We start from the raw sequence: 11,437 nt of genomic DNA, 5'->3' as shown, positions 1-11,437 counted from the left end.
ATTGTTTTGTCCTTTATTTTTACAGACTATTGCAATTACCATTACCACCATCTTTGCCCATACTATAATGGGGGATCCTGTTTTCTGCAAACAATGCCTGCCTGCAGTACCACGGTCTGCCTTGAACTTCGTGGCTTTATTGAGAGACAGTCGTTCTCCCCTGGTGACGACACATGTTGAGGTCTTGGCTAGAAGGGATCCAGCTTTTGTAATATTTACGTCAGATTTCACTTTTCGTAGCAGGTTAGGATAATTAGGTTAAGGGTTTGAAAATGGTTAGGGTTAGCTCAAATGCAAAAAAAATTAAAACACTTTTGACGTTTTGAGTTGACAAAAGCTCAATGCCTTCTAGCCATGACTCTATGGGTTTATGACTACCAGAAGTTGTTCTTTGACACCGGAAGTGTATCTTCAGTCATCGTTGGCGGCGGACCGTCAAAGGTAGCTGAGCTGGCTAATGTTTTAACGTTGAATTAACTAACTAATCAATATACAAATATACAATTAATTGATCTTCAAATATAAGCATTGCTGCCCCTTGGCTCGTTATGTAAAGTTATGTTCTAGTCTAATTCCTGGCTAAACACATCAAGCAGAACTTGTTAACGTTAGCTAGCTAACAAGGCACACTTGCTTGATTGTCAGCTAACGTTAGTAGCTAAAATTAAAATAAATAATCAAAGCTAACTAGCTAGATCTAGTCAATTAACTAGATATGAGTAACGTTAGTACCTATAAAGATGTGTATAATATACTTTTCATTGTCTGATTTCAGTTTTAGTCACGCAGCTGCCATGGGCTACTAGCTAACGTAGCTCACTAACTATACTGAACATAAATATAAACGCAACATTATAAAGTGTTGGTTTCATGAGCTGAAATAAAATATCCCAGAAATGTTCTATACGCACAAAAAACGTATTTCTCTCAAATTTGTTTACCCTGTTAGTGAGCATTTCTCCTTTGCCAAGATAATCCATCCACCTGACAGGTGTGGCATATCAATAAACTGATTACCCAGCATGCGCATTACACAGGTGCACCTTGTGCTGGGGACAATAAAAGGCCACTCTAAAATGTGCAGTTTTGTCACACAGCACAATGCCACAGATGTCTCAAGTTTTGAGGGAGCGCGCAATTGGCATGCTGACTGCAGGAATGTCCACCAGAGTTGTTCCCTGAGAATTGAATGTTCATTTCTCTACCATAAGCCGCCTCCAACGTCATTTTAGGGAATTTGGTAGTACGCCCAACCGGCCTCACAACCGTAGACCATGTGTAACCACGCCAGCTCAGGACCTCCACTTCCAGCTTCTTCACCTGTGGGATCATCTAAGACCAGCCACCCGGACAGCTGATGAAACTGAGGAGTATTTCTGTCTGTAATAAAGCCCTTTTGTGGGGAAAACCTCATTGTGATTGGCTGGGCCTAGCTCCCCAGTGGGTAGGCCTGGCTCCCAAGTTGGTGGGCGTATGCCCTCCCAGGCCCACCCGTGGCTGCACCCCTGCCCAGTCATGTGAAATCCATAGATTAGGGCCTAAAACATTTATTTAAATTGACTGATTTCCTTATATGAACTGTAACTCAGTAAAATCGTTGAAATTGATGTATGTTGCCTTTATATTTTTGTTCAGTATAGATTTCTAGCTAGTTCACTAACGTTAGCTAACCACCTAGCTGTCCACAGCTAGCTAGCTACAAATCTTGACTTGACAGTTCACAAGTCTTACGTTTGTTTTAAATTATTAGCTGGCTGGCTAGCTAACATGGTTGGCCCACTATTCTAGCTAGTAGTTGCCCATTCAACAACACGTCCTCAACACAAGAAAGATCTTCAATGTTCCTGTCACAACCTGTGTTTTCTTGTGTTGTTTAGATGAGTGGTGATACTGATGGAAATAAGGAGTTCCATGAGCAGCTCCGGTTGCAGCAGCTGTATGGCCAGAGACAGGGGGGCGGAGCTGACCCTAACACCTTCGTGGACCCAGAGGATGGGACAGTGTATGACTGGGACCATGACAAGAAAGCATGGTTTCCTAAAGTGTGTTACCGTCACGTCTTCTGCTTAGCTAAAACATTACATTTCTGTCTGCAACAACTTGATGTTGTAATACAGGGATGGGCAACTGGCGGGACGGATGCGGCCCCCCTTTTGTAGGCTTGCGGACCAATTTCCCCCCTCCCCCAAAAAAAGTATATATATTTTATTTTTTGGGAACTCAGTCAGGTTCTCAACTGACTGTTGAGAGTTAGAATAATATAATTCACAAGGTGCAATTTCGAAATTTGCTTGTGCATCAGCAGTCATTCAATTAGCCCATGTCAGCAAACTTTTTTAGATTGGTAGATTAGTCTAGCGGCCAGCTATCTAAAATTGTAGGAAGCTTGTCGAATAACCAACCGTGGTGGGGCCCATTGATCATCAGTTATCATATAACTGATGATCAAACATTTTCCTCCATCCTATGACAAAATGTGTATAATTGCAGGAAATTAGCTATAAAACTGCACATTTTTCTCTCCGCCCCATGGCAAAATGTGTAGAATTGCAGCAAACTTGCTTTAAAACTGCAAAAAAAATTCTACGCCCCATGGCAAAATGTGACAGAATTGCGGGAAACTATTGGGGATGTGGGTACACGGACCCATGAGCCACTGCGGCCCTTCATGATGAGTTCAGATTTTTTGTGGCCCCCACCCCCATCAAAGTTGCCCATCAATGTTCTAATGTTATGTTTCTAGAACTTTTAGAATTGCCATGCCCCCATGTCAGTTTTCATGAATCACCTTTTTTTGTGAGAATATGTTTAAAAATAGTGGTTGGGGTAATTCTGGTCTTCTCGTCCAGATAACAGAGGACTTCCTTGCTGCATATCAAGCTAACTACGGCTTCACAAAGGATGGGGAGCATGATCCAAATGCTGCATGTACACCTAACACAGACACACCAGCCAAGCCAGAGGAGGGGAAGAAAGCAGAGAAGCGCACTGACACAGAACAGCCGAAAGAGGGCAAAAAGGAGAAAGGGGAGAAAAGGAAGGCAGATGCAGCAGGTACAGGATGTTTTACATACATGTTTTAGCATGAAATCAACATGTGACTTGGTGTATCCTCAAAGGGAATACTCAAACAAACATCATTGTCTTTTCAGCCTGGTTTGATGTGGAAACAGACAAGAATACCAATGTGTACGTGTCAGGTAAGTCTCCCTTCTCTGGATATGGCTACCAGACCTAGGTTCAAATACTATTTACTGTATTTTAAATACAGTACTTTCAAATAAGTTTTAAATACTTTCAAATACATTTCGAAACAATTATTTAGACAAAGTTCCTTTGAAAATACAAGTAGTTGAATACTGGAATTTATTTGCAGGGCTCCAGACTAACATTTTCTCCTGGTGGCACTGGCCTATGATTAGGTTGCACCAATGTTTTTTGCAGCGTCACTCAATAGAAAACATGTGTAATCATCATATAAAGTTATTCACAGTGCTTTATTAAAATGTGTAATAGACTAATGAGATGGTATTAAAAAAATAAGTTGTTTTATTTAACATGTTGTGATTAAAAATATTTTGATGTGCAACCTAATCCAGCGAATGTCATGAATTTTGGGTTGACAATAGGCTTTTGTTGTTATATTTTACTGTTAAAATAGGGCTCCAGAATGTTCCGATTTATTTTTGTTAAATATAAATCTATTTGCCTGCATCTATGTGCACTAATATCAAAGGCTAATTCACGACCTGAGTAAATGGAAACTCAAAACACATTAGCTAGATCGCTAGCACTAAATATAATATAATACCCACTGCTAGTAGCCATGCATTAATCTAACAATAAATATAATGTCCCAAAAAATGTTATAGCCTATGCTACTACCCAATGAGGCCTATGCAATCGGAATGGCCATTGCCCATTTTGTGTGCTCCGTATCTCAAAGCCATATCAAATATGTTGGTTGTAAAATAGTTGCTATTGAGCTCAAAATTGAGAGTTGAAAAAACATTTTGAGAACCTCCTCTCTTCAACCGTGACAACAGGATAGCTGTGTTTTCCACGCAGTTGGATTTTTAAATGTTTTTACAAAAATTATCTCGGAGCATTTTCCCCCCGGGAAAGGAGAGAGTCTCGCTCGACACAGTATCAGGCCCCAGCGAAACAGGTACAGCGGTAGGAAGACACTTTCATTACAAATCATGGTTTTAGCCTCCCAAAAAATAGGACGTCTTTAGTGAGGTGGTGCGATTTAAATGGTCGCAGTCTTGGTCCCTGATTTGGAAATAAGTTTTGAAAGTATTGGCATGTATTTACAACTACTTCAAATGTAAGTAGTTGTTTTCGGCTGTGCTTTGGCCAGTGTATTTGAAAATACTCAAATACACAGAAAATAAGCGATGCAAATATTTAAATACATGTGTAGTTTGAACCCAGGTCTGATGGCTATCAACACAGTTGAATTGCACTGTTTAGGCATAAAGGCATTGTTCAGGCAAGTTCCTACTGTCCTTTCAGTCAGGGAAGTTCTTTCCTATTCCTCAGGTCTTCCACCGGACATCACCACGGAGGAGTTTGTTGAGCTCATGTCTAAGTGTGGCATTGTTATGAGGGACCCCATCTCTGAGGAGTACAAAGTCAAACTCTACAAGGACGGCCAGGGCAACCAGAAAGGGGACGGACTCTGCTGTTACTTAAAGGTGAGTGCTCTGGGCTTAGCGGTGTAACGGTTAATTGTGTGTGTTTTGATCTTATGAGCAGTGTAATCGAGATGATTAGTGTTCTCACGGTGTTAGTGGGAAATGTCTGCGTGGATCTCTTTGTTGCTATGTGTCTATTTCCATGAGAGGATGTGTGTATGTTGTGTGGGGTGTAAAGCTTCTCCTCTCCCCCTCCCCTGCAGAAGGAGTCCGTAGCCCTGGCTGAGCGGCTGATTGACGAGTCAGAGATCAGGGGTTATCAGCTCCATGTGGAGGCTGCCAGGTTCGAGCTCAAGGGCCAGTACGACGCCAGTAAGAAGAAGAAGAAGAGCAAGGATTACCGCAAGAGGATGAAGGCCCAGCAGAAGTATGTCCCCTCCTGCTAAATTCTGGAACTGGAATTGGAACATGTCAATGCAGTTGGCCAGTAGGTGTCCCTTTTTTTTGGCTTTTGTGTGGCTCATCTCTCACCGTTGGTCTGACTGACAGGCAGCTGGACTGGAGGCCAGAGAAGAAAGGGGAGGCGCGCAAAAGGCATGAACGTGTGCTCATTATCCAGAACATGTTCCACCCTAGTGACTTTGAGGTGAGCAAATACCCCTCTCTCTCTCTCTCGCTCGCTCGCTCACTCACATCAACACACATGACCACAAAGAGCTGGTGTGAATAGATATAGATGACTGGTGTGAGGACAGCAAATACCCCCCAGAGCAATGACTCATTTCAACTGATTTAGACCCCTTTCTATCGACAGCACTGTGGTATTTTAGGGAGTCAGGCTTACGTCTTTCTCCATCAGAGATCAGGAATGGTTGTGTTCTAGTTTAACATCCCAACACTTCACCCCCACTCCTTTTCTGCACTATAGTAAAGCTATGTCCTGTATCTCTGTCCCACAGGAAGACCCCCTGGTGTTAAATGAGTACCGAGACGACCTGCGGACAGAATGTGAGAAATTTGGTCAGGTGAAGAAGGTCATCATTTTTGATGTAAGTGCCTGCTGATGGGAATCAGCTCACTTAATTTCTGTCACTTTGGTATAATTAAGCAATAAGGCCAGAGGGGGTGTGGTATATGGCCAATATACCATGGCTGAGGGCTGTTCTTATGCGCAACGCGGAGTGCCTGGACACAGCCCTTAGCCGTGGTATATTGGCCATATACCACAAACCCCTTAGGTGCCTTATTGCTATTATAAACTGGTTACCAACGTAATTAGAGCAGTAAAAATACATGTTTTGTCATACCCATGGTATACGGTCTGATATACCACAGCTGTCAGCCAATAAGCATTCAGGTCTCAAACCACCCAGTTTATAAAGCAAAATAACACACTCCAAAATCCGAAACATGTCCTCCATAAGGTGTAAATTGGGAACCATATCTTTAGTGTCCTGACAGTAGCCATGTTTCTATCCAACAATTTTTATGCAATGAAATACCTGTTGCATAAAAACATCACATATATTCTACATGGGTGGGTCGTTTTTTGTCATTGAGATTATGCAACAAATGGCAGTGGAAATGCTTTTTTGCCTAAATATAGATATTTTGTGGAAGTAAACTTGGAGTCATGCGATGCTATGTTGTGTTGTCCTCCCACTACTACGAGGTGGATAACCATGAAGGTTATTAGGATATACAGTTGAAGTGACTGAAGTAAGTTATGGTGACACAGGGTGGTGAAAGGGCACAGTGGGTTTGACTGCATTTTCATGTCAGCAGCATATTTGTATGCTGGTGACATGATGATCGGTGCTTGGCTTCCAAATAGACATGCTCTTATCCATAATGTCATGTAGGCTACCATGTCATCAATGCAATAGAAACATGCAGTAGTTTGATCAAAGTTTATGCGACAGGGTGTTTTACCGGATGTGACATCACTGTGTACTGCTTTTTATTCGCAACCAGTCCGTTTGATGGAAACACCTCTGGTGGGGAAATGTGCATATTTCTTAATGCACATTTTCGATTTTTCCCATTAAAATCTTTCTGTAATTGGAGGGAAACCTAACTAGTGACATGGTCCTATGTCTTCCATAGAGACATCCTGATGGAGTGGCCTCGGTGGCCTTCAAAGAGCCAGAGGATGCAGACGTGTGTCAGATAGCATTGGACGGCCGCTGGTTTGGGGGCAAGAAGTTATCAGCACAGCTGTGGGATGGATCCACTGACTACCAGGTAAGAACCATGCTGTTGCCACATTAGAAGCAGCTATGGCCCACATGTCAGCACAGATGGGGCTCATGAAGAGGCATCGACAGGAGCCGGATCAGTGGAGTCAAATAGTACAGTTGTTAGGTCACTATCGCGTTAAAAGATAACAGAGAGGCTTAATACCTCGTGAATTGTTTCCGGGAACATAGCAACCACCTCCATAGTGAATATAACTGTGTTGACGTGTGTCTGTCTGCCTGTCTGTCTATAGGTGGAGGAAACCACGAGGGAGCGAGAGGAGAGACTGAAAGGCTGGGCAGCTTACCTAGAGGGTGGGAGCAAGGGACCTGCTCCGCCGGGGGCACCGCCAGGAAGTACAGAGGGACCAGACAAACCAACCACAACCACAGAGGAGTCATCCAGCAAGGCAGAGGGATCTGTGACAGAGCCCTCCAACTCTCAGAGCCAGGAAGCAGGGGCAAAGGCAGCAGTAGACCCTGGGGTGGAACCAGAGACCTCTGGGGACGCTGAAGTAAGTTCCACTGACAGCAGCCTGGCAGGAAGTGATGAAGAAGACACGTAGACAGACACACAGACATCACTGTACATCTCCTTGTGTTCAACATATAAAAGGACATCTGCTAAACTGCCCTACACCTCAGTGTTTGATCGGTGGAGAGTGACACACTGAGGAATAGGGCTATTGGGATGGAAATACTCTGTTGCATACTTAGCGATGAATAAAAAAAAGTAATTTGTATATTTTCAATTCTTTCCCGCCACAATTACCTGTTTTATTGATTGACATCAATCATTTGCAACATCACTTTAATGTCTTTTATACTAGGAATTTGTGTAATGAACTAAATGATCTTGGTCTTGATTTGAGTCATCTGGAATGGATATGCAGTTAGGGACCAAGCTTTGGAGAGGTCTTAAACTGAAAGGGTTTACATCCATGTTTCTCATTGTCTCTCTTAAATATAGCACTGGACTCGATTTCAACCTTAAAGCTGAAACTCAACCCTGTCTTGTCATGATTTGTTTTGAGATGGAAAATAAACTCAATGTTACCAATGGCAACCATGCATGGTATTGTGTGTAATCTTTCACCCATATTATTGATTTCTGTGTCGCTATTGCCATGAGGCAGTAGACCTGTTTTGTGTGTGTGAACGTCTCATGAAAAAAAGTTACATAATACAATAGAGTTGTGGAATGTTAGAAAGGGGAGCACTGGGGAAGTAGTGGAAAGTGTTTCTGGCAGTGTGGGAGGGAGAGCTAGATATCAGCCTACTCTCCAAGTAGCAGGCTGGCTGTACTGAACGCAGATTCACTTGCGTCAAGGTCACCCACACATCCAGCTTCCAGACGAGCTCACGTGCAGCCTCTTAATAATGTGCCCTAATGCGCTGTTATGCCAACAGCTATTGTCTTTCACACACAAAATGCTGCTGGCCCCATCCTCTAAGTGTAACAGATAGTCCACCTTCAAGTAATGTTTTTTAAAATCTTAGATGAATAGCCTGACAAGCCAGACGTTCACGTCACAATGCCCCTCTGTGTGTAGATGGGAAGCATGTTGGGTGAGCCTGCACGTGAGATCTGTGGTTGTATCCCCACCCTCAAGTCTAAGAATGGCAACCAATTAGCGTGGAGGAGAGGAACGCCTCAATACTTGTGATTAGATGTAGTGTGCCCAAATGGTTAATAAAGAAGAGAAGAGAGGGGAACAAAGTGTATAACGTGACTTCCTTTTCCTCCCACACACTGCCCTCAGACCCACACGGGAGGGTGACAATTCTGACGCCTGGAGGTGCCTAATTGTCAGTTATTTCGTCGTGCTCTGTCCACGTAAAATGGAAGCGGAGAATTCATGACTATTTTAAGTCAGATGGGAACTACAGTGCGTTCGGAAAGTATTCAGACCCCTTGACTTTTTCCACATTTTGTTACGTTACAGCCTTATTTTAAAATGGATTAAATTTAAAAATTTTAAAAAACTAATCAATCTACACACAATAACCCATAATGACAAAGCCAAAACAGGTTTTTAGATTTTTTTGCAAATGTATAAAAACTTAAAAACAGATACCTCATTTGCGTAAGTATTCAGACCCTCTGCTATGAGACTCGAAATTGAGCTCAGGTGCATCCTGTTTCCATTGATTATCCTTGAGATGTTTCTACAACTTGATTGGATTGATTTGGAAAGGCACACACCTGTCTATATAAGGTTCCACAGTTGACAGTGCATGTCAGCAAAAACCAAGCCATGAGGTCGAAGGAATTGTACTTCGAGCCCCGAGACAGGATAGTGTCGAGGCACAGATCTGGGGAAGGGTACCAAAAAATGTCTTAAATGGAAGATGTTTGGAACCCCCAAGATTCTTCCTAGTGCTGGCCGCCCGGCCAAACTGAGCAAGATTCTCTGGTCTGATGAAACCAAGATTCAACTATTTGGCCTGAATGCCAAGTGTCACGTCTGGAGGAAACCTAGCACCATCCCTACGGTGAAGCATGGTGGTGGCAGCATCATGCTGTGGGGATATTTTTCAGCAGCAGGGACTGGGAGACTAGTCAGGATCGAGGGAAATTTGAACGGAGCAAAGTACAGAGAGATCCTTGATGAAAACCTGCTCCAGAGCGCTCAGGACATCAGACTGGGGCAAAGGATCACCTTCCAACAGGACAACGACCCAAAGCACACAGCCAAGACAACGCAGGAGTGGATTCGGGACAAGTCTCCGAATGTCCTTGAGTGGCCCAGAAAGAGCCCGTACTTGAACCTGATCTAACATCTCTGGAGAGACCTGGAAAAAGCTGTGCAGCGACAATCCCCATCCAACCTAACAGAGCTTGAGAGGATCTGCAGAGAAGAATGGGAGAAATTCCTCACAAACAGGTGTGCCAAGCTTGTAGCGTCATACCCAAGAACACTCGAGGCTGTAATCGCTGCCAAAGGTGCTTCAACAAAGTACTGAGTCTGAATACTTATGTAAATATGATATTTCAGTTTTCTATTTTCAATCACTTAGCAAAAAATTCAAAAAACCTGTTTTTACTTTGTCATTATGGGGTATTGTGTGTAGATTGATGGGGGGAGGGACTATGTAATCCATTTTATGATAAGGCTGTAACATAACAAAATGTGGAAAAAGTCTGAATACTTTCCGAATGCACTGTATTTCAGGAGGTATAGCAGCATCTTTTCAGCTTAATAGACGTTAGCCATGTTTGTCACTGTCACATTTGCATTAAAGATAAGGAATACTGTAGTAAATAATAATTTTGGATTTGCAATGGTTACTTGAAGGGACTGCATCCCATAATAATAGGCCACACCAACGACCAACCACTTAGATGACCAAAGGTGTAGAATAGAAGAACTTGAAGCCCCATATCTGAGCCACAGCCATTGTCCTTTCCATGAACCTGTGGCGTGCAGTGATGATGACCTTGTATCAGCAGATGACCCTGCATCCCGAAGCTCCAAGACTGGGCTTGGATGGACCCCCTGTCCCCATCACATAGTATAGGCTTGGCCGGCATGGCTGCCAGTATGGAGCCACAGATGGAAGGACAGCCATCTCAACATGCCTTGTAGATTATTGATGCCCTGGCACTAATATTAGTTTCCTCCATCTGTTTCATCTAGATGAAGGTTTTAGATAAACATGAACAATGACAAGATCAAAGATTTCATTCTTACGATTTGTCCTGTCCAATTTTCCCCTATACCCTCTCGTGTTCTAGAATGTCAGAGACAGTCACTAGCCTGGCATGTATTGTTTTATCCAATGCATCCTGCCAGTCTGTTACTTTCCTGCTCGCAGGCCAGCCTCATCATCTGAAATAGCAACGTGGGGTAGACAGTACATGTACAATATGGCTCTGTTTGTTATAGAGCACGGTGCTGGGCAGCCCCACATGAAGAAATACTATAGTTTACTACAGTATAAATACTGTAGTATTACAGTGTTTTTGCGGACGTTCCTGTAGTATTTATTATAGTTTTTGTTGTTGTAGTATTCACTATACACTGAGTGGACAAAACATGACATACTGCTCTTTCCATGACATACTGACCAGGTGAAAGCTATGATCCCTTATTGATGTCACTTGTTAAATCCACTTCAATCAGTGTAGATGAAGGGGAGGAGACAGGTTAAATAATACTTTTTAAGCTTTGAGACATGGAATGTGTATTTGTACCATTCAGAGGGTGAATGGGCAAGATACAATATTTAAGTTCCTTTGTACGGAGTATGGTAGTAGATGCCAGGCGCACCGGTTTGAGTGTGTCAAGAAATGCAACGCTGCTGGGTTTTTCACGCTCAACAGTTTCCCGTGCGTATCAAGAAAGGTCCACCACCCAAAGGACATCCAGTCAACTTGACACAACCGTGGGAAGCATTGGAGTCAACATGGGCCAGCGTCCCTGTGGAACGCTTTCAACACTTTGTACCATGCCCAGTTGAATTGAGGCTGCCCTGAGGGCAAAAGGGGGTGCAACTCAATATTAGGAAGGTGTTCCTAATGTTTTGTACACTCAGTACATTGTATTTTTGCAGATA

The 11,437-nt window shown here is 43.0% G+C and overlaps 1 protein-coding gene across 1 annotated transcript; it reads left to right on the top strand.

Annotated features, from left to right (window-relative positions):
* The first annotated feature begins 389 nt into the window (after positions 1-389).
* LOC121579625 (HIV Tat-specific factor 1 homolog) lies at positions 390-7,943 on the top strand. The gene is made up of 10 exons (XM_041894376.2): positions 390-441; positions 1,878-2,042; positions 2,850-3,054; positions 3,153-3,200; positions 4,546-4,700; positions 4,904-5,067; positions 5,190-5,286; positions 5,600-5,689; positions 6,747-6,884; positions 7,132-7,943. Exons 2-10 carry the CDS (start codon positions 1,878-1,880, stop codon positions 7,441-7,443), a joined length of 1,374 nt encoding a protein of 457 aa, XP_041750310.1. The 5' UTR covers positions 390-441; the 3' UTR covers positions 7,444-7,943.
* Positions 7,944-11,437: the final 3,494 nt, after the last annotated feature.

The sequence above is a fragment of the Coregonus clupeaformis genome, chromosome 13 (genome assembly GCF_020615455.1).
Source record: "Coregonus clupeaformis isolate EN_2021a chromosome 13, ASM2061545v1, whole genome shotgun sequence".
In the NCBI taxonomy this organism is placed as follows: domain Eukaryota; kingdom Metazoa; phylum Chordata; class Actinopteri; order Salmoniformes; family Salmonidae; genus Coregonus; species Coregonus clupeaformis.
This window is presented reverse-complemented; position numbering and strand designations above follow the sequence as displayed.

Excerpts from the sequence above, each read along its gene's own strand:
- LOC121579625 (XM_041894376.2), top strand. The coding sequence starts at position 1,878 with ATGAGTGGTGATACTGATGGAAATAAGGAGTTCCATGAGCAGCTCCGG. Across the intron at positions 5,690-6,746 it reads AGAAGGTCATCATTTTTGAT|AGACATCCTGATGGAGTGGC; the intron begins GTAAGTGCCTGC and ends TGTCTTCCATAG. Across the intron at positions 6,885-7,131 it reads ATGGATCCACTGACTACCAG|GTGGAGGAAACCACGAGGGA; the intron begins GTAAGAACCATG and ends GTCTGTCTATAG.